The sequence below is a fragment of the Tympanuchus pallidicinctus genome, unplaced genomic scaffold, assembly GCF_026119805.1.
Source record: "Tympanuchus pallidicinctus isolate F22 unplaced genomic scaffold, pur_lepc_1.0 scaffold52, whole genome shotgun sequence".
In the NCBI taxonomy this organism is placed as follows: domain Eukaryota; kingdom Metazoa; phylum Chordata; class Aves; order Galliformes; family Phasianidae; genus Tympanuchus; species Tympanuchus pallidicinctus.
Window position 1 is genome coordinate 150,933 of NW_026294772.1, and position 23,068 is coordinate 174,000.

At 45.9% G+C, this 23,068-nt stretch overlaps 2 protein-coding genes and 1 long non-coding RNA gene across 3 annotated transcripts; 2 read left to right on the forward strand and 1 right to left on the reverse strand.

Moving 5' to 3' along the window:
• Window positions 1-591: 591 nt before the first annotated feature.
• LOC128091801 (sulfotransferase 2B1-like) lies at window positions 592-4,875 on the forward strand. The gene is made up of 7 exons (XM_052705153.1): window positions 592-741; window positions 1,006-1,180; window positions 1,506-1,714; window positions 2,142-2,268; window positions 2,840-2,934; window positions 3,018-3,198; window positions 3,411-4,875. Exons 2-7 carry the CDS (start codon window positions 1,045-1,047, stop codon window positions 3,551-3,553), a joined length of 891 nt encoding a protein of 296 aa, XP_052561113.1. The 5' UTR covers window positions 592-741; window positions 1,006-1,044; the 3' UTR covers window positions 3,554-4,875.
• Window positions 4,876-9,753: 4,878 nt separating this feature from the next.
• On the forward strand, window positions 9,754-16,568 carry LOC128091799 (soluble scavenger receptor cysteine-rich domain-containing protein SSC5D-like). The gene is made up of 7 exons (XM_052705150.1): window positions 9,754-9,873; window positions 11,100-11,126; window positions 12,431-12,757; window positions 13,208-13,537; window positions 13,868-14,197; window positions 14,715-15,044; window positions 16,285-16,568. Exons 1-7 carry the CDS (start codon window positions 9,825-9,827, stop codon window positions 16,317-16,319), a joined length of 1,428 nt encoding a protein of 475 aa, XP_052561110.1. The 5' UTR covers window positions 9,754-9,824; the 3' UTR covers window positions 16,320-16,568.
• An 884-nt stretch (window positions 16,569-17,452) lies between these two features.
• LOC128091809 (uncharacterized) lies at window positions 17,453-19,738 on the reverse strand. The gene is made up of 2 exons (XR_008211516.1): window positions 19,198-19,738; window positions 17,453-18,176 (listed from the first exon to the last, which is right to left on the reverse strand). It is a non-coding gene; the product is annotated as an uncharacterized LOC128091809 (long non-coding RNA).
• Window positions 19,739-23,068: the final 3,330 nt, after the last annotated feature.

Here is a 23,068-nt window from a genome sequence, read left to right on the forward strand (position 1 = left end):
TACTTTCTTTTTTTTTTTTTTCCCCAAGGAAAAACTTACTGCATCCCTTCCATTTAGAAAATACTTCCAATTTAACGTATGACCACGTGGCTGCCTTTTTACAAGAAGTATTTCTTGCACTTTGCTTGCTTCTAATTAATAGCATTAAACAGCACTGTCTGTTTAATGGTCTGCAGAGAACATAAATTGCTGCACTGAGGGAAGAATTTCTTCTCTTCCTCTCCCTTTGATGCTGTTCCAAAGGCTTCTCATTTGACAAAAGAGAAAGGACCTTCTGCTCATGAATATAGGGAGTCTCAAGTGCTTGTGGGCTTTTCTGAGCAGCTGTGGGATATATAAATGGTAAGAAATGCAGATGCTGCAGGAGGAAGCCATTCATGGTTTGATTTTATATTTTTGAAGGAAAATGGAGAGTTCTATGGGGAAACATAAGGGCACAGAAGAAAAGTGTGGCCTTGCAGTGGATTTGGGGCAGAGAACACACAGGACCAGTTCTGCTCACTGATTTACAGGAAAGGGGTGGCTGTTGGACTTTGGATCTCGTTAATCATTGCTCCAGAATGTGCAACAAGGAAACCATTTCCCTCCCCTTTTGATTCTCTCTCAGCTTCTGGAAGAAGAGCAAAGCTGTATTTTGTGTAGAAAACCAGAGCTTGGTGTTTCCAACTGCCTCTTGTCTCCCTGGTTGTCCAGGCTCTTACTAAGAAAGCTGCTATGCACCCATCCCAGCTGTGAGGGCAGGTAAACACATGAGGCAGCAAGGGAGGGGGAGTTGAAGTTGACCCCTTAGCAGAGATTTAGCCTGAGGGCTCCTGAAATGCCTTATGTAGTCGTTCATTTGAATCCCCATAGGGAAGGACTGGAGAGTATCTGAGTGTGTTCTCATGTAACACAGAGCTCTTCTGATGACTGGGAGATGGAATTGCTCCTCTTTGGGACTGGTTATGCGGGAAGACATTTCCTATCTGGAGTTCAGTGCTCTATCCCTTTCTCTCCCTGTTACAGGCCTGCAGAGCTGCAGCACCCAATTCCCATCCCAGCACGATGCCGGTGCACTACGTGACGTACAAAGGCATTAAATTCCCTCCAGCCTACAACTCTGAGCACAGCTTGAGTTTTGCCCACAACGAGTTCCTGGTGCGGGACGACGACGTCTTCAACATCACCTACCCTAAATCTGGTACCACGGGGATGTCCAAGGGAGGACAGAGAGGCTGGGAGAGTTGTTCTGGATCGGTTTTGTGGGCAGGTCTATGGCAGAAGGTCTGTGGGGTTGTGGGAGAGTTCAGCTGTTGTTCAGAAGGTGAATCTGTTCTTTTGATGGGAACAGGAATGCTTTGGGTGAGAGATACATGTACGTATGTATTTATAGCACAGTGGTTGTGCATGGGCAGGAGGCAGTTTCTTCAAGGTGAACAGACTTGATGGTGACATTGTTGCTGAGGTCCAAGCATCCTGAAGCCCTGGGCAAATCCCTTGCTCTGTATTTCTGTTGTACCTGGTAGGCACCGTGTGGATGACTGAGATCCTGAGCCTCATTCGCAGCCAAGGCCACCCCAGCTGGAACCAAACTGTCCTCAATTCTGACCGCATGCCTTGGTTCTCAACCCGCCTGGGTCTGGAGGCAGCCCTCAGCTACCCCTCACCTCGCCTGCTGACCTGCCACCTCCCCAGGCACATCTTCCCCAAGTCTTTCTCCCATTCCACTGCCAAGGTGGGATCATAGAATCCAACGTATATCCGACATATCTGCTGTATATGCCCTTGTGGGGTGGCTGTTCATGCAGTGCCTCTGAAGGGGAGCCTGGGAGGACCATTGCCCATGCAATGCCCATCTGGGAAACATTACAATGATGGACCTTGGATGAGGACCCTTCTAGGGCATCCTACACACCCTCTGAATGGAAATATGCAAGCCCCCATCTCACATCTGCACCTTTGGATATTCTGGGGGACCTCCAGTGGCTCTAATGAGCCTATGTGTTCCTCAACCCTTGCCTGAGGTCCGCATTATTGTATCTTGCACTGAATTGATCCTCCTTTGACAGACCCTTCCATTTGCAGATCTACCCCAGTGCCGTTGCCTGCAATTTGTCTTTCCCTTCTCTGAGCATCTTACTCCTGTATGCACTCTCCCCCAGGTTATCTACACCCTACGGGATCCTCGAGACGTTGTTGTCTCCTACTTCTACTTCTGCCAGATGTGCAACAGCTATGAGGACCCTGTGTCCTTTGAGCAGTTCTTAAGGGACTTTCTCAGTGGAGAGTGTGAGTGTGGTTTGTGCTCTCTCAGGGCATGCTGGGGCTTCCTTATCACCTCTATCTCTGCAATCTTTTCATATGGTCCACTGATGATGCCTGTGAAACAGAACTTCCTCTATGAGGGAGGTGAAGTGCCTAGCAAGGCACAAAAAAGCACACAAATTTGATTTTTAATTTGCCTGCCTTCTACAGATTTCATTTTTCTCTTGGAAATCTTGACCAGCAGACCCCTTACATTCACAGATCTACCCCAGTATCATTCCTTGCTATTTGTCTCTCCCTTCTCTGAGCACGGTCTGTGTCTGTCCCTGCTCCTGTGCTTGCAGGATGAGGAAGCAGCACTGTCTCAACAACATCTGTTTGAGCAAGGAAACAGCAGCAGAAAGGTGGCTGGAGAAGACCCCATTGCTCATCTGCAACAACTGAACCTCTCAGTCACACCTGATTTCAGGATGCTGTTGCTCAGTTTTGCATCTTGTTAACTTCTCCCTGCCTAATGAGGCCCTTCCTCTTCCCTGCACACCTCATGCCATGCCATGATCACCCCATAGGCTTACTGCCTTCTGTCTCCCATCAGTGCCCCATGGCTCCTGGTTTGAACATGTCCGAGGCTGGATGGAGATGAAGGACAGGGAGAATTTCTTCTTCATCACCTACGAAGAGCTGAAACAGGTAGTGATCTTGGCAGACCCCCCTGCTCCCAGTGTGCTGATGTGTCACCGTAGGTGGTAACAGGCTTATTCTGTGTCCCTAAGGACCTGCAAGGCAGTGTGAGACGCCTCTGCCATTTTCTGGGACAGAATTTGGATGACGATGCTATCTCCTCAGTAGTCCAAAATGCCTCCTTCACGGCCATGAGGCAAAACCCTATGTGCAGCTCCATCTTGCTCCCTGCAGACATCATGGACCAGACCAAAGGCCAGTTCCTGAGGAAGGGTGAGTAGAGAGGTCCCCATCGAAGTGCTGGGTTTTGGTGCCCCAATGGGGAGCCAACGGGGAGGACGTCAGTAGGATGTGCACAACTGTGTCCATAGGGATGGCTATTCATTTTGGACTGCTCTTCACAGTGGTAAGTGCACCCAAAAACTGTGCAGGAAAGAGGATTGCCCAGTGGTGTGTGCTCTGAAATAGAAATATTCCTTCCTCAGGCATCTGTGGGGACTGGAAGAACCATTTCACAGTGGCACGGAGTCAGACCTTCAACAGAATCTACCAGGAGAAGATGAGGGGTTTGGACGTGGCCTTTCCTGGGGACAGAGACCAGGATCCAGACCTAACTGAGGCCATCTGAGTAATGAGTATCAGCCATCTATTGGCAACAGGGGTAATGGGTTGCTGCTGGACACAGGGAGTTGAATCCTGGGGTATAAATGTCTGCAACATGAAGCAGAGCAACTTTTTTGGTAGCTGCAACCAGCTGAGATGTTTTCCTGGGGTAGCAGGAGAGCAGCAGAGAAAATGGGGAGGGGGATGAGTGCGGAGGTGTCCTTTCTATTTGCAGTTCCCAATACATGGGTGCTCTGAATCCATGGAGTTTTTCCAAGCATGATGTACACTGTCAGGTCTGGGTATTGCACAGGATTGAATTCCTGGGAAAGAATGTCTGTACAAGGCAGTGTTGCCAGTGCACCTCTGTTGATCTACTGTTGATCTATTCTCATAGAAACTAAACTAAGTGATGAGTTTAAATGAAGCAAAGCCAACTGTGTGCTGTATCATGGGGATTTACTAGCTCAGCATAGTCAGTGAATGGGAAATATGTGCTGCAGAACAGGAACTTCCTGAGATTCTACCCAAGAACCAGCAGGATCATGGCCAAGTGCATTGCAGATAGTCAGACTTGTAAAGACTTTTTGTCTATGTCAAACCCTACAGAAGGACTTAGTGATATCAAAGAAGGGGAAGACTTTTGTGCATTTTGGCTCAGACACGGTTCTGTGATGTGTGTATCTCCAAGCCTCCACAGAGCATACAGGGAAACCCAGCTCTTTGCAAGTGCCAAAATACAGCTTGTAAAATACCCACAGCTTTACTTCCTGGACATCCTGCCAGAGTCACTTAGGCATGACTCCAGCCTTGGCCAGACACAACCTGATCTATTCAGCCATAGAAAGTTATCTTATGGACAGTGAGCAGTGCCTTCCATATTGGTAGGTCTGGCATGTTCATGTTGTGCAATGTCATAGCTAGAAAGTGACCCAACATATAGTAAGACTATTAACCTAGTTGGCAGTGCAGACTGACGTGTTTATGGTGGACCCATTCAGGCCCATCTCATTCTGGTTAATGATCATTAGCGTGGGAGCTTAGAAATAAAGGATATGTGGCACAGCATTAGCAGATGCCTACAAAGATATGGTCAAAATTGTTTCCTCTTTTATAAACTACAGTAGAATGATCTAGCTCGTGTGCTGATTGCCTTATTTATATGTTTGCATTCGAGCTATGTGTGATGCATTCTACACCAAGCATGATTATTACTCTCCCACCAGCCTGCTAATATTGTGGGTTTGGGTCAGTACCTTAGCCAGACTTTGTAGAAACTGATTATCAAGCAGCTTGTGGGGCAACAGGCTATGTTCATATCCGAATAAAGATGAGTTAAGCACTGTGTGGTGTCTCCAACATCATTCAGTGCACATATGGTACCCAGTTTGACCTTGGAGATATTTAAGCATTAGATACAGGCCTGATGCGATGAGCAATGATGCATACAAAAGCCTTTTATTCGATATAAGATGACCGAAAGGCTTTGTTGGCTACTGGAAAAGAAGTTTTAAGCCTCTTAAACTCCTTTTCCAGCAAGAGAAGAGCGTATGGAAAATGCAGCAAATACAGGTGTTCCAGCTGAAGAGTTATTTTCATGATTGCTGTTTCTCCAGTTAACTCACATCATGAATATGTAGAAACTAAACTCTGTGCTCAGGGGAAGCCATCATTTGTATTTTATGCCCTTGAATGTTCTCACCTCGGATCCACCACCAGATTTCGCATTGCATTAATGCACTGATGTCAGGTCCCAAACAAAATCTCTTTAGTAACTTGTTTCAGTTCTCACATCTAATCTTCATCCCATAGAAAACAGCCGTGACAGGCTTCTTAAGATCCCACTATCTCAAATATATTGATCTGAGGAGCACAGCAAAACTATTGTCAGAATGTGGAGTGAAGAGCATCTCCAAAGCAAGCAGTGCGAAGTATGAGCATTGCTGCCCAGGTGCTCTGTGTGATACTAACCCACCAAAGTTTGGGTATAAGCTCTTTCCCACCTTGGCTGCACAAAGCCACACTCTTCATACTCTTTTTTACACTAGGAATGATAATGATACTAAATCTGGATCCTCAGAACACGGTGATGATGTTATTAGGAGACAGCACAGACACTTATTATCTTCAGAGAAACTGATCACCTGGTTAAAGACACAGGAGGTCTTTGTCGTCCCAAGTTGATAACAAACTGATGATGATGATGCTAAAGCAGCCAAAGTCACTGCTTTCCCTGGTGTGAATGCACTGGACAAATCAAATGTGTGGCTGCAGTAAAATCAAGACACTTAGCTTATTTTCATGCTTTCCTGAGGAGATGCATCAGAGCTGGGGTCTGATCCACCTGCTCCAGCACAGGGTCGTCTGTGGGATGCAGCATGGAGATCATGAGAGACAGTGGTCGCACCTGTAATGTCCCATTGCCACTTTGAACCCAAACATTAGGTCAGGCATAGAACAAAATAGAATAGTTCAGTAGGAAGGGACCTAAAAAGATGATTGGGCCCAACAGCCCAATCTCTTCACAATTAACTAATCACTGAAACATGCTCTTATGGGCATTATCCATATGCTTCTCATCATAGTTTTGGCTGGGAGATTTGTATATCCTTTTTATGTACTATTTCTCCATCAGCCCTTGTACAGAGCTCTATTCTGCATTTTTGATGAAAATAGTGCTGATTCCTTACTGGTGTTTAAGCTGCTGCTGAGCTTTTGTTTTCATCCACCAAATTGGCATTCTTATCATACAAGGAGATGAAGTTAATAAAATAGGACTTCACATGAACCTATGCTGGCTATGGTTGACTGGCTATGACTGAAAGGAAATCTTCAACAGCAGCAAAACAATGTTCTTCATTACTTTTCCAAGGGCTGAAGTTAGACGGACAGGTCTGTAGTTTCCCTGATCTTCCCTCATGCCACATTCCCACTTTGAATTTACTGGACTGAGATAAATCCATTTATAACATCTGCTGATTCCTTTGGAAGTCTGGAGTGGATCTCACCAAGCTCCATGGTCTTATGAACAACAGGACCCTTACAATTTCAGTGGCCACAGAAAGAAAATCACTGCTCCCTTAATCATGGACCTGAAACTCACAGTCCATCACTTGCATTTTATATCCAAGATCCTATTAATACTGTAAATAGAGATAATAAAAAATAGTTTTCTTCAGAACAAGCAAATCAGGCCAAGGTTCTAAGATTCAGTATGATAGCATGGCATGTGGGATCAAAATTAGAGAGGCAAGGGTGCAAAATGAGATAGGTAGAGCAAAGGGTACAGCAGGTAACAACATTCTGTTGCAAAACCACATTTACAAGATGGGAACGAGTAGGGAAAGAGTTTATCAGCAAAGCAGAAAGGACGGGAAGATAGTGAAAGCGTGTGCAAACTGTGCTGAAGTTTTGACTTATTTCCACTTCCATTTTTGCTAAAATTCTTCCATTATCACGCTACTAAAATAATGAAAAAGATGAGTGACAGGTTGAAATACTGAACGTACACTTAGGAAAGACAGGTATGATGTGAATTTAAAATCACAATCCTTTCCAAAATCACCATTAAGTATTTGGGGAAAAGGCAATGTTCATCCTTAACTGTGCTTGTGATATGGGGAGGTGCCAGGTTCTGGTTGGTTTTATCTAATGTATGTGTTTAGAAATGAATGAATGAATGAATGAATGAATGAATGAATGAATGAATGAATGAATGAATGAATGAGAAAGAGAAAATGTGACCAAGAGAGGACAGAAGAAAGGGAGAGAGGGAGAGAAGGAAGAATGCAACTGTAGATAATTTTAGAAGATTCAGTCTAAATTCAATTCCTGGAAAATATTGAGCAGAAAGCTAGTGCTTCTGTTTGTAGTCCCCCAAAAGGTAACATGCTACGAGTCATCAGCAAACATCAGTTTGTTGAATTTAACTATCAAGCAAGCAATCAACTCTACAAATACAAAGCAGGAATTACTGGCCAATCTCTCACAGGCAGACAGAAGCTAAGGATCAGTATCAAAGCACAACTGAATCAATAAAATGTGGGGATTGTGAAAACAACAAACTTCACCTGAAACGTCTGTAACAAGAAGTCTCATTTATGTGTAAAATGTGTGACCCTCATCTTCTCAGCAGCTCTGAGACCTCTCCTGCACATCAGTGACTGGATGTAGGCATCAGCCTTCAAGAAAGGTGTTTGCCAGCAGTTGCCCAGCAGTTGGCCTGCTTGAGACCTACCATGATGGAGGCAGAGCTCAGCTGCACTGAAGTGGTTGTGATGATACACAGACTTGCTATGAAATGCAATATGAACATGAATGATGTGTTGTAAACAGTCCCTGGGTTGCACACTCTAAGCAGAGCAGTTCATCACGGACGAAGTAATTCTTCAGCTTTTCCAACTAATGCACACTCTGGTTGAAATTCATCTGTAGCTGTATTTTCTTCTTGGACATCTTGGTACAAGTGTCTGAAGCTATAAAATGAATTCAGCCAGCTCTAAGGGGTGATAGATGATGTCTGCTGAGCACGCAAGCTATCTAAATGCGTTTTCCAGGCACAAAAATTTGTCATGAGGAAGATCCCACACATGATAGAAGCATCATCATATCCCTGCAGCATCGTGTCTCTACCTGGCCATGAGTGATCCATCCCCATGGATGGACCTGGGCAAGGAACCTCATGAGGTTGGGCAGAGAGGATCCTTATGATTTTCAACGTGGGCAAGGATGGAGTCCTCCAAAGGGGGAGGGATAACTGCACACATCAGTACAGCGTAGTGGATGATCTGCTGGAAAGGAGCTCTGCAGAGAAGGACATGGGCATCCAGGAGGCCACGAGCCAGCAGTGTGCCCTTGTGGCCAAGAAGGCCAATGGTATTCTGGGGTGCATTAAATTGAGTATGACCAGCAGGCTGAGGGAAATGATCCTCCCCCTCTACTCTGCCCTAGGAGACCCCATCCAGAACGCTGTGTCTGATTCTGAGCTCCTCAGTTCAAGGCAAACTGGGAACTACTGCAGAGAATCCAGAAAAGCGCCATAACAGTGATCATGGCCTGGGGCATCTCCCCTAGGAAGAAATGCTGAGTGCCCTGGGACTGATCAGCATGAAGAAGAGAAGACAAACAGGGCACCTTATCAACATTTGTTAACATCTAAAGGGAGTGAAGCGGATGAACTCTTTTGGTCATATCCAGATACGTGACAAGGACAATGAATGGGTACAAACTGGATTCCAGAAATTTCCATCTGAATATGAAGACAAGTTTCTTTACTTTGAGGTCACGGTGCACAGGAGCAAGTTCCCCAGATATGCTATGGAGTCTCCTCTGGAGATATTCAAAACCACCTCAATGCTTTCATAGAATCAGAATAATATGAGCTAAAAGAGACCCTTTAAGGTCATCTCATCCAACTCCCCTGCAATGAACAGGGACATCTACAGCTCAGTCAGGTTGCTCAGAGCCTGGCCCAGCCTGATGTTGATTGTATTCAGGGATGGGGCCTCCACCACTTCTCCAGTGCCTCACTGCCCTAATTGTAAAAATAAAAATGAAAATAAAAATAAAAATAAAAATAAAAATAAAAATAAAAAAATTGTATCCAATCTGAATCTCCTCTTTTAGTTTGAAACCATTTCTCACTGTCCTGCCAAAGCACACGCTGCTAAACTGTCTGTCCCCTCTTTTGCAATCTACTCTTGGGAGCCCACATTAGCAGGGAGGTTGGACAAGATGGTTCCTTCCAATCTCTATGATTGTGGAACTTGCTACTTGCCTCTTTAGCATCCCTAAGACCAGGAGAATGAACTGAACACTGAACACAGAGAAACAGTACCACAGAATTTCACAAACATTACCCTCCTCTTGGGACAAATATGAGAGAAAAAGTGGGAAAAAAAGATAAACTCTTCTTAAGAGTTGTTGGTTTTTTCACCAGAAAATGGTTCTTTTGTTTTTGAATTAGTGGCAAGGTATGAAATTCACTTTCCCAGCTCTGCCTAGGCACTGGAAGGTAACTCAGAATTCCATGTTTGCTTCCATCCCTGCCTTTGATGGTCCAGAATGAGCTGAGCTGAGAGGATTGTTTGCTCATCAGATTCCCAAAACAGTCCAATTTCACAATCCTACAGCCTACGTGGTGCTAATGGCACAAGATTCCTGGCAGAGGTTTGGCTTTGCCAAGTTGCTGAGTCAGGGGGAATGGAGGCAGGATTTTGGATAGAGGGGAGGAGCCAGGGCTGTAGGGAATTCTCAAATACCCCGTTTCTTGGGTACATGTCCATGTCCTCTCTGCAATGCTCTCTGTGACCAACATGAGGCTCATCCTCCTGCCATGTCTTTGGGGTAAGTGGAGTTCTTTTTTCTTTGCATCTGGCTTGACACACCTTTGCCAGTGGTCTCCTCTTCCGTTATTGCTTTGTTTCTTTAGCACAAAGCAAATGTGACACTGCAAGTAAGCGAAATGCAGCTGGTGGTGTCTGCAGTGAGCTGAATCCTCCTTCTCTCAGTTAGATGCCTGCAATTAGTCATCCATATCTGACAGCTCTGTGTGGATGCTCAGATCCCCTCTCTGGAATCTCAGACATCCACAGCTGGACAGCTGGGAGCTGCCCCTACCAGTCACTTCCAAGGGCCTCATTCAGCATCTGAATGCCAACCCTTATGAGAAAACTGCACACGGCTGGGTTCCCTGCCCTTGTTTCTGTTATGTAGAGCCACAGCATCTGTAGGTTTCCATGCGTCAGAGACGGGAGCAGAACTAGAAATCTTAATACTATGTAAAAGAAAGCCAAGTGGAAAATGGATTATGCTAATGCCACTTGTGGTGTCAGCAATGCTGCCCTTGCCTGAGGCTTTTAACCAATGCTTGGGACCTTGCCAGACTGCCACATTTAGGAGCAGAAACTGCTGTTTGCACTGAGCCCTTCTTTGCTGCTGACCTTCCACAATGCATACAAAGTTTCTCTCTCCTGATTTCATAGGACAAACAGATGCTGGCAAGCTCTGCTCTCCCTTCCAGGGTTTGCTTCAGCTTCTATCCAATTCCCAGAGAAAGCAGTAGTCACTTCGAACAGGTTTCCATTTCAAAGACCCTTCGTTGTGTGACCCTATGATTGTTAGTGGCCACATTCCATTTCACCAACCCTAGGATGGGAGGGGTATGTGTCATTTCACTGGTTATTGCAGAAGCCTAGATAATTTAGCTGCCTGGAAAACAACTCAATCTCATTGGACAATGGACTATGGATGAATAGAATCTCAACTGCTCTTTTATATCATTTCCTCATTACCTGCCTAAATACTTAATTTTTTTCCCAGTGCACACATATTCACCAATGTACACATACATTTGCATTTTCTTTCTTTATCTGGTCTCTCAGTCACAAAGGTCACATGCACTGAGACAGGGAAAACCTTTGGTGGCAGGATTTGGGTGGCTGAGAACAATGTTGAGCTCTAGTGGTGCTCTTAGTAGCTCATCTATTACCTCGTATCTTGCTTTCCTGAATCTCCATGCTTTGTGAACCAATTGGACACACACTAACATCCTGTATTTTTTTTAATTTCAGCTTCCCTTGCAGGAGTCCTGCTGGCAGGTCAGTATTTGTATCAGTCAGTGGCACTGTGAGTGAGCATTCAGTTCGGTCATAAAATATCACGCAGAATGATGCTGTGCATAATCAGGAGATTCCAGTGTCCTACTCAGAACAAAGAGAAGTTGGTCCAAATCCTTTTACTGTGGACAATAATTTTGTCTCTGTTGAGCACATTCAGCCAATTGAGACGACCTGACTCCTCTACTTCCTCTTTATGAGGTGCAGATCTCTGGGTGAAAGGAATAGTAAAGAGTGAAATCACTGGTAAAACATTGACCATTTGAGCAAAGTTAAAACACAAGTGTTAATATCCTCAATACTGAAGTCTGATCTCAATCATATGAATATCCTCTCAACTCCTCCATGAGCAAGGAAGAAAGTGTTTCAGGTTTCAGGCCCTCATCATGTTGGTCTGAGTTATTCCGCCCCAAGATTCATGCCAAAGAATGATGATATCTAGCAATACTCTCTATCTAGAGATAGAGATCATGGCAGAGATCATGATTTGAGGATCAGCGATTGAGGGGTGAGTCTTGAGAGGTATTGAGTTGCCTCCTGGGTTCAGTTTTCTTTACTGTGAGAGTGGTGAGGTGCTGAAACAGGATGTCTAGAGAAGTTATGAATGCACCATTCATCCCTGGAGGTGTTCAAGGCCAGGTTGGATGGGCAGCCTGGTCTGGTATTAAATGTGGAGTTTGGTAGCCTTGCATGTGGAAGGGGGGTTGGAGATTCGTGATCCTTAAGGTCCCTTACAATCCTGGCCATTCTGTGATTCTGTAAAACTGCCAAGGCTGAGTAATCGAGCAGATCCTTTCCAGTCCTAGACACTGACCATAACACATACATACATACCACTGGTCAGTAACAGCTGTGTACCTGCAAACTCTGCCTCTAATTGAAGAAATTCAACCCTTTCCTTTGGGAAAGGGTGAAAAATCCTCAATTCTCTCTTCCCTGCTAGTAGTCCAGTGCCTTGTAGCAGCATCTGGCCTTAGCCCTGGGGAAGCTCACCCAATAAGAGCTGGGGAGTTAACTCACTGGGGGAGTTTTGGGGTGGCTACATTTCACCCATTACAGCTGAAAATGAACCCTATGGTTTGTTTTTCAGGATGGACTTCTGGTCATATAAACATGTGCAACATTTAGCCATTCTCAAATCAAAACCATGTTTCAATCAAACTAAGATTTTATATGCTAGATTTGGTAATAAACATCTCGGTTTGGAATTAAATAAAGGCTGTATGGGAAGGAAGAGCCCTCTTTCTCATTCCCTGCTTTCATCCTGGGACATCTTTTCTCTCTAGATGTAGACAACAGCATACTTGATGTTCGCCTGGTGGACGGTCCAAACAGATGCTCTGGAAGAGTCGAGGTGCTTCACAATGATGTCTGGGGGACTGTTTGTGATGAAGGTTGGGATTTACGGGAGGCCAGGGTGGTGTGCAGGCAGCTGGGCTGTGGGACAGCATTATCATCCCCCAAGAAGTCAAAATATGGAGAAGGGAAGGGCCAGATCTGGCTGAGTGATTTGGACTGCAAAGGGACAGAAGGGTCCCTCTCCAAATGCAAGTCAAAGGCATGGGGAGAGAACGTCTGCAACCACGTGGAAGATGCCAGTGTGGAGTGCTCAGGTAACCTCCAGAACTCTTCTACTTTGCATCCATTGTGTCTGTAGAAAGCTGTAGGGCAATTTCTGAGCCATTCAGTTAGGAGGTTACAGATTCAGAGTGACTTTGTTGAGCTCTATCACCTTGAGCCAGAGAAGCTGTATCACATGCCCTACAGAGCTGGGATTGCAGACATTTGGTCTTCTCCCTCTTCTGGCAACCTTCATCCTGGTTTTATTTCTCCACAAACCTTTCTTCTTAGCCAGAAGGTAGGAGGAAAGCCTTTGTCAAGTGTTAGGAATGAGCAGAGAGTTTTGATACACTGTAGGAGATTCTGCTTTCTCCGGGTGGTCAGGAGCACAGAGACTTTTCCAAAACTTCTCCCTGGCTTGTTTTGTTGCTTTTTTGTTTGTTTTGTTTTGTTTTTGTTGTTGTTTGATTATTTATTCAATTACCTATTTATTCCATTTTTAGAAACAGAAATACCTGAGCCAGGGCCACTTCGTCTGGTGGGAGGCCCAAACCGATGTGCTGGAAGAGTTGAGGTTCTTCATGAAGAGCAGTGGGGCAGCGTGTGCCATGATGAATGGGATATCAGTGATGCTCAAGTTGTGTGCAAGCAGCTGGGTTGTGGGGATGCAGTGCTGGCCCCAATTGCAGCAAAGTTTGGGCGAGGAACTGACACCATCTGGCTGGATGATGTGAACTGCACAGGGTTGGAAGCATCTCTCTCTGAATGCCAGGCAAGGCCGTGGGGGGACCACAATTGTTACCACGGGGAAGATGCCAGTGCAATTTGTTCAGGTAATCTTTTGCATTCTCCATTTGCTAGCAATGTGTTGGGATGTCTTTCATATGAATGTGGGTACAATCTTAGACAGGAACAAGGGCTTACTACATAGTACTCCCCAACTGCTGCTGCTGTTGGTTTGGGATCCTTGCACCATAGAAGAGTGTTTCAATTTGGTAGGCTGTCTCCTCACTGTGGTGCTCTCTGTCATTTTTCTCCAGCTCAAGCTAGAGGTTAAGGTGATCCATAAGCATGGGAGGGAGATGATATGCAGCAGGGGCATAAACGTGCACATGCATAACCTTCTGCCTTCCTGAGCATGCCCTCTCTGGATTTGCCCACAGATTCAGGGATCACCATCTCCACTTCAGTTCGCCTGGTGGGAGGCCCAAACCGCTGCTCTGGGAGAGTTGAGGTGCTTCACAACAATGTCTGGGGGACCGTGTGTGATGACAACTGGGATTTACGGGAGGCAAAAGTGGTGTGCAAACAGCTGGGCTGTGGGACAGCCCTATCAGCCCTGCCGGAGTCAAAATACGGAGAAGGAAAAGGCCAAATCTGGCTGAGTGATGTGAACTGCACAGGGACAGAAGGATCTCTCACTGAGTGTGAAGCAAAGCCATGGGGAGAGAATGTCTGCAATCATGTGGAAGATGCCAGTGTGGAGTGCTCAGGTAACCATCTCTGACCCCAACACTGCATGTGCTGAGCAGTGGGCTGGGCAGATCCCACCACACATCAGCTTGAAACAGGGTTCATCCCGAGCCCCTGTAGAAAGGGCAGTAGAGATCTGTGTATATCTGCTGGTGGAAATAGAGACATGGCTGATGAACTCATCCCGTCACTGACAGCCAGCCCTGTGATGCAGTGGTGACACATGGGTGTGGCATGAAATCTTCTCCTACCTGAGGCCACTGTGGTCCCTTGTCCCACCTCTGTCCCGAAAGCTTAACAGTCTCCTTGAGTCAGTAGAGCCTGCAGCCATTCATGAATACCAGGAAAACCTCTTTCTGCCTTTTCTCCACAGTGCTTTTCTGGGTTTTCTGCTATTTTATTCCCACACCAGAAAAGCACAGGTACTCTTAGAAGAAATCCCTTGGCATATCTCCATTGTGTTCGAACGCCTCTGCATGCTGTCCACAGGCAGTGAGGGATGCTCCCTTAACCTTTATTTTCTCGGCATTTGTGCAGAGACAGATATTTCTGAGATTGGACCAGTTCGGCTCGTGGATGGCCCAAACAAATGTGCTGGAAGAGTTGAGGTTTTACACGAGAATCGTTGGGGTAGTGTGTGTGATGACCACTGGGACATGAAGGACGCCAAGGTGATTTGCAAGCAGGTGGGCTGTGGGTCACCACTCTCAGCCTTGGGAGGTGCTCGCTATGGCCGAGGGCCAGATGTCATCTGGCTGGATGATGTGAATTGCGAAGGGACAGAAGAAAGCATCTCTGACTGTAAGGCAAGGCCGTGGGGTGAACACGACTGCTATCACGGAGAGGACGCTTCTGTTTTCTGCACAGGTAGTTATCCATCCCTCTGACACCTGAACTGATGTGGGGACAGAGAGAAATAGTTCTGGCAGATACAGCAGGCTGGAGTGTGGAGGACAAAAGGAGAATCCCGAGGGAATCGTGGCAAGGTTCTCCTTCTCAGGATTGTGCCTTTGGAGTACAGCAGGGAGCCATAAAGGATAGGAAACATCTGGATAAGATGGATGTAGTGGACCAGCTGGCAACAGCAGAGCACAAAGACAACTGACCATGGGATAAGTCACAGGATCACAGACCACTGTTAAGATAGGTTCCCTATATCAAGTTGCACAGGAAAACATTCAGGCAGGTTTTGAACATCTCAGAGTCAAAGGAGACTCCAGAACTGGACACAGTGCTCCAGATGTGGAGCACCAGATTTTTCTAATGCACCCCAGGATACCACTGGCCTTCTTGGCTGCAAGGGCACATTGCTGACTCATGGCCAACCTTTTGGCCATCAGGACAACCAGGTCCTTCTCCACGGAGCTCCTTTCCAGCAGATCATCCCCTAATCCGTATTGTTATTCTTCACCCCACCTCCTAGAGTTCAGGACTCCACACTTGTCCTTATCAGTGCTCATAATATTCCTTTCTATCCAATATTTCAGCCTTTCCAGATGTCACTGAGTGACACACAGTCATTCATCTGGTGTGTCAGCCACTCCTCCCAGCAAGGGAAGGCAGAACAGTTTCTGGGATAGGAGGCAATGACAAGCATCTCTGGAAAGTAGGAGAAAAACAGCTGGAACTTTGTTTGGGAAGAGAAACCTCCTTGTATCATCCATACTCAAGAAATATTTAAGTTGAATGCTCCAAAGCCTCTGTGACTCTAACTCCTTACTTTTAATGTTCTTTCTCTTAGGAGAGAATCTTGGACAGGCCCTACATGGGTGAAAGAAGGAGCCCTTCATGGTCTTCAGCTAGTTGTTGGGCTTTAGGCGTTTATCAGACCCACACTGTGTGTCAGAACCACATGGTTCCCTGGATCAAGCAGTGTGTTGAGCACTGGGTTGAGAGTCTGGTCTTCATGCAGCCACATTCTGGCTCCTATAGAAACTTGTCCAAAGCTCTAGCATCCAGTTTCTTTGCCAATATCCACATGTACATGGATATAATCTAAACTGTAGATCTTCTTGTAGAGCAATGTCTGTATCATTTTTGCCTGCAATTCTGGTGCAGAAGAATTCCTGAGAGGAGACTTCACTTACCCCATCCCCTTTCTTTGCAGTTAACAAGAATCTGGAGGAGACAGAAACATCGTGAATGCCACACTGTCCCCATCAGACTGTGCTCATCTTGTCACGTGAGGTGGGCCAGCAAAGTTCAGTGGAGAAGAATGGCAGAGATGTTACAGAAACTTTCATCTGCCACAATGGAACTCAGGGAATGACAAAACCATTCCCTCACCCTTGAATGATCAGCAAGCTCAGTTGCAACTCCACCAATGGAAAAGATGGCATTCCCACAAAAAGCAAATATCACAAAGTATCAATAAACTTCCCCTAAATCTGATGTTCTGTCTCACATATTGCTTATGGACCTCAGGTGACTGAGCACATATCTGGCAAGAATATTTCTCCAACATCATCAATACCAAGGTCGTGGAAGTATCTATGCTGAGAAACATTTACTTCTGGTGAGATTCAGTCCTGTAAGGAGGCCATCCATAAAATCATTGGAAAGGGTATTACACAGGGCAAGCTTAGTTTATAGATTCTTCTAGAGAATCAACTGCCTCCTTAGGGAAAAATTCACTCCTTTTCCTCTCTCATTCTTTGTACAGGCTGGAGCTGGCCCTTCACAGGTGGACAATTTCCCATTTTGGGGACGTCCAAACAAGACTTGATGCCTAACACAAGTTATTATCATCTTTTTTGTGTAATTTGATGCAATATGCTTCATGCCCATTAGCAAAGAATTAATGTTTTGTCATAGAAAAACGAAGAGCCAGGGTCTTCATTTCAATATTTAGAGTCAGTGCCTCCAAGCCAAATCAAGCCGTTTTTATGGGCAGGTGACATTACAGACTGTACTGGTTTTATCCTGGACAGAGTTCCTATTCTTCATAGTAGCTGTATGGTGATGTGGACTTAGAATGTGAATAATGTTGGTCAACCAGCAGTGTTGTAGTGTCACTGAGTGGTGCTCGTGCAATGCCAAGTCCTTTTCAGCTTCTCAGCAAGGAGCTGGGGGTGCACAGGGAGTGAGAATGGGACAGAACCCAGACAGCTGATCCAAATTAGCCAAAGGGATATCTCACATCATATAGTGTCACACTGAACAGTCAAATGGGCGGGTGGCTGGCTGGTGGGGGGACCACTGCTTGAGGACTGGCTGTTCATCATTAGAGCAGAAACAAGGTGAAGCTCATGGCGATATGACCATGACACAGAGCATCAGACAGACTCACAGGAGCAAGACAGAAATTTCATTTATCTACAGAAACATTTTGGGGGATTAAGGTGAAGAACAGCATAGAAATGGCTTAAGGCTTGGAGGGAATGTTGCAGAGGGACAAGAGGCTCAGAGGGAAGGTTGCATGAGGAATTCATGACAACAGCTAAACCTCTTCTGCAGGAGGGCACTGGTTACACAAGAGAACCTCAATATATAACATATCCGTACCATCTGAACAAGAAAGCTTTCATAGACTAGAGGCAATATCATCAGGAGAGGATGAAGTGGCATGGGAACTGTGTGGTCTTTTGGGCAGAGACATCTGACAAGAAATGTTGCAGAGCAAGTGTCCACTTGTGTCCTCCAAATATTCCCTCCATCCCAGAGAGAACATGTCTTGAAATTTAATTTGTGGCAGGCAGTAACTTAATTTACAGTCAGTAGAGTGAGAGAAACTTCTGAAATCGGCCTGAAGTTGCTCTGTGTGACTGCCCATATCTCTTTATTAGCTGAAGGGGACCATCAATGCTCCTGATTTGGGCACATCTGCTTGGTGCTTACAATTCAGTGAGATAGATCTGAGTGTCGTGATTGGCTTCTGTACTGGGTGCACTCTGTCCTTCAAAGATGTCTTCTGTTTGCGTTGAAAAAATGTCATACACGTTTGCCAGCACTGTCATCTCTCTTCTCCACTCCAGAGCATCTGCAGTGTTTAGATTCCACCTGGAAAGAAATACATACAATCCAGACCTGTAAAACTAGCTTGCTTTACCCTGCAAGGCCACTTAAAGTTAGTAGTATGCATATAATTACGTTAAAGAATCACTGAATCATCAAATCTTAGAATCCGAGAATGGCTTGGCTTGGAAGGCTCCTGAAAGATCATAGAATCATAGGATGGCATGAGTTGGAAGGGACTATGAAGATCATCAGATCCATCATAGAGAAATAGGACTGTGGAATCATAGAATCATAGAATGGCTTGTGCTGGAAGGGACCCATTGAGTTCCAGCCCTCTTCTATGGGCAGGGTTACTGCCCATCAGATCAGATTGCCCTGTGCACCATCCAACCTGGCCTTCAGCATCTCCCACCTGGACACCTACATGTGCAGACTGCTTTAGGGATCCTGCTTTGAAGGGAGGTTGGACTTGGTGATCACTAGGGAACCCTTTCAATCCCTATAATACTGTGGTTCTGTGATTCTGTAATCCCCAGGGATGGGGCATTCACAGATTCTTTGGGCAATACAAGAATGTAACAATAGCGATAGTGATAGTTCAAAAGCACAAAAAGCAAAAATAAGTAGCGATGTGGAGAGATGGGAATCATCCCTCAAAACGCCAAGATCCAACTTCACGTCTCCATCATCGTCCCATGGCAACATCTCTGAGAAAGAGATGTGAATGAACAAACTACTGCAGGGCAGATTTAGACTGGATATTAGAAAACAGCTTTTTATGATGAAGGCAGAGAAGCACAGTCACTGATAGCTCAGAGGTGGTGGATGCCCCGTCCTTGGAGACATTTGAAGGTTGCACCATAATCTGAGCAACTTCATCTAGCTCACCAGTTCTGTTTGTTGCAGGGGAGTTGGACTAGGTGAACATTAAGAATCCATCCCAACTCAAACTATTCTGTGATTCTATGATTGTGAAAGAATGAAGAGCCACCAAATCCCAAACCCAGATGAGAGGCTGAGTTGCTACAAATGCCCTGCATGGTGGGGCATGCATGAAGCTTACCAGAGCAGACGACGCCTGCATCTTCTTCATGGTTGCAGTTATGGACTCCCCAAGGCCTTGCTGCACATTCGGAGAGCGCTGATTCCCTGCTGGAGCATTTCACATCATCCAGCCAGATACGGCCAAAGCCTTGCCCAAAATAAGCGGATCCGGGGGCTGACATGGCTGTCCCGCAGCCCAGCTGCTGGCACACAACCGCAGCATCGCTCAGGTCCCAGTTGTCATCGCACACTGTTCCCCACTGCTGGCCGTGAAGCACCTCAACTCTCCCAGCACAACGACAAGGGCCGTTCACCAGCCGGAGAGGAGCTGCTTCTGCACTGCCTGCACATAAAGCAAGATACAATGAGAAATGCACACATAATGCCCTGCAGCTGAACCCTGAACCTGCTGAGAGTAGACACGTAGTAGTGTCCCTGTACCAATCAAGGTGCCCAATGGATGAAGAGGACATTCTGGGAGGGCAAGTCTTCTCCCATAGTCAACCTCATACTTTCCATCATACTCTGGGTTGCTGAAATATCTTGCTTATGACTCAAGATTGCTGTTTTCCCATTCGTTGTCAGCAAGACACATTTGTTACCTGGTGTGCAATGAACCAATCTCACACACACAGATGAGGTGTTGGTTTAGTATGAAGATGGGACTAATCTTCCTTTCTGCTGACTATGCTGGTCATAATGATTAAATACATCTCTACTTTGTACATTTCAATGATGTCCCCATCTTTGAGTACAAGCTGAGTAGCCAAGCTATGATCAGGAGTTTCTTTACTTAATCTCTTTTAGTAGTCTCAAGTGTGGTCAGCTGATCCTAGACAAAAGCCTGGATTTTCTGTATCTAAGGGAGCCCGTGTAAAGACTTGTAGAAAGATTAATTCCTTCTCGGCTTTCAGCACATTGAGGAGGATACTGCTTCATCCCTTCCAAGCAGACACGCTTCCAAGAGTTTACTGAACAACTTTGTGACACTGAACACCATTCTTGCTCCATATAAAGAGCAATCTGCCCTGCCAGGCTCAGGAATAAAAATTTAATGTTGTCTATGGATATTACAGATGTAACCCATGCAAATGGATATATTTGGCAACCTCCAGCTGGTTGCTGTTTCCCATCTGAATCACCTTGGGGAATCTTTGCCATTCTTCAGCTCTCATGTCAGAAGAGTGGAAATCTGATGTAGTTGTCTGCATTCTGTTGGGCAGTTTTTATTATTGTATGCTGTGTATAGCACTGTATCTTGTACTATTTAATCCAGGTTCAGGTACTAGGACCCCTGAAACTCAGCAGGGATGAGATGTTTCTGGGATCATTTTCAACCCTGGAAAAAGTCCAGGAGCCTTCAGAAGCTGAGGTACAGGAGACTCAGCTTGATACAGTTATCAGATGCAGGTCCCATCATGGTAACCCAGATTCTGGTGGTGATTGTGGACCATGATCAGGGCCATGTAGATTGTACAAGAATCACTTTATAGACCACAATGACTGACAGCAGACATTAGGAGCAGCCTGAACTCAGAGAATACCTCCTACTGAGTCTGAAAATCATTTTTCCAGGTTTCCCAACATTTTTGAGACTGAGAAATAGGCAGGAGTTACCTGAGCACACCACACCAGCATCTTCTCCATGATTGCAGTTATGGGATCCCCAGGCCTGGAACTGGCACTGCGAGAGGGCAGCCTCTGTCCCTGCACAACTGACATCATCCAGCCAGATGGGGTCAGAGCCTTGTCCAAAGCGAGCTGAGCCAGGGGCTGATATTGCTGCCCCACAGCCCAGCTGCCTGCACACAACATTGGCTTCTGCTTTATCCCAGCCGTCATCACACACGGTTCCCCACTGTTGGTCATGAAACACCTCGACTCTCCCAGAGCAGAGCGTTGGGCCATTCACGAGCCGGATGGGAGCGGGTTCTGTAATACCTATGAAAAAAAAAAAAAACAAACAACAACCCAAAACATGGTCAGAAACACGAGCTCAAATCCTCAAAACACAACACAAGAAACTCCGGGGACATGGACAACCTGCAGGAACCAAATGATGTTAATCAAAGCCAAACACAGGTTGTTGTACTTTGGTTAGGGCAATCCTAGATATGCATTCAGACTGAGAGAAAAACTCGTTGAGAGAAGGGCTCCAGAGATGGACTTGGGGGTTCTGGTGGGTGAAAAGCTTAACTAGAATCAGCATTAAGTGCTCACAGTCTGGAAGCCAACAGTCCTCTGGGCTGCATCAACCGGGGGTGGTAGTGGGGAGAAAGGGGATTGGCCCTCTCTGCTCTGCTATCCTGAGGCTCCATCTGTAATACTGTGTCCAGGCCTGCTATCCCCAGCACAGGAAACAAGTGGAGATTGGGAGCATTTCCTGGATGACAGGAAGATGCTCATAGGCCTGGAGTACCTCTCCTAAGGAAACAGGCTGAGGGAGTTGGGCTTGTTCAGCTTGGAGAAGAGAAGGTTGAACAGGGATCTTATCAACGCTTGCAAATATCTGATGAGCAGGTTTCAGTGATTGGGACCAGGCTTTTTTAGGTCATGTCCAGCAACAGGAAAAGGGGCAGTGGGCACAGACTGGAAGTCAGGCAGTTCCGTCTGAACATGTGACAGAACTTCTCAACGATGAGCATGACATAGCCCTGAAACAAGCTGCTTAGCAAGGTTGTGAAGTCTCTGGAGATAATAAAAACCTTCCTGGATACTTTCCTGTGCAATTCACTGTTGGAAAATTCCTCTAACAGGGGGATCTCCAGAGATCCCTTCCAACCTCAGCAGGTCTGTGATTATGTGAATTAACAGTACCTGAGCACACCACACCAGCATCCTCTCCGTGGTTACAGTTGTGCTCTCCCCAAGGCCTGACTCGGCACTCAGCAAGGGCAGTTTCAGATCCTGCACAGTTCACGTCATCCAACCAAATTTGTCCAGTTCCTTGTCCAAAACGAGCAGAGCCAGGGGCTGACATTGCTGCCCCACAGCCCAGCTGCCTGCACACCACTTGAGCATCTGTTAAATCCCAGCTGTCATCACACACGCTTCCCCATTGCTGCTCATGAAACACCTCAACTCTCCCAGAGCAGAAATCTGAACCGTTGACCAGCCGGATGGGAGCTGGTTCTGGAACACCTGAAACACAATGGAAAAGCAAGGTAAGTTATTTTGGCAAAGACATTCCTTCCAGGCACATCAGGAAACATTGTGTGCACTAGTTGATTTAGTATGACACCCAGGGACAAGCATCGAGAAGATTCGGTGCTATCGGATTTCCTCACACATGACCCAAAGGTCAGGAAGTAGTGCTGGCCCAAACTGACGAAAATAAATGTCCTGTTGCTTCTCACTCCCAAATATGAGAGGATTGAAGCCTCCTTCTCTCTGCCTTTGACCAGGAAGACAGCAGTGCCCAGGCAGCAAGTCACAGAATCACACAGAATCACAGAATCACAGAATTGTAGGGGTTGGAAGGGACCTCCAGAGATCATCAGTTCCTTTACACATAACATCATCAAGCCAAATGGGGTCAGATCCTCTGCCAAAATAAGCTGAGGAAGCAGCAGATAGGGCTGTCCCACAGCCCAGCTGACGGCACACAACTTCAGCATCAATTAGATCCCAGTTGTCATCACAGACCGTTCCCCATTTGTGGCCATAAAGCACCTCCACTCTCCCAGAGCAGTGATTTGTACCATTCACTAATCGCAGCTGAACAGCTTCACTATTTCCTGCATTAAAAAGTAACAAACAACAAGAAAAAAATCAATCAACCACCACCACCAAAAACAGGATCAGGGTTTGCACAAGAAAAGAGCATGTAGGGAATGAAGGAAAGAAAAATTCTCCGCTATTATTGTTCAGAACTAGAAAACATGATGAGG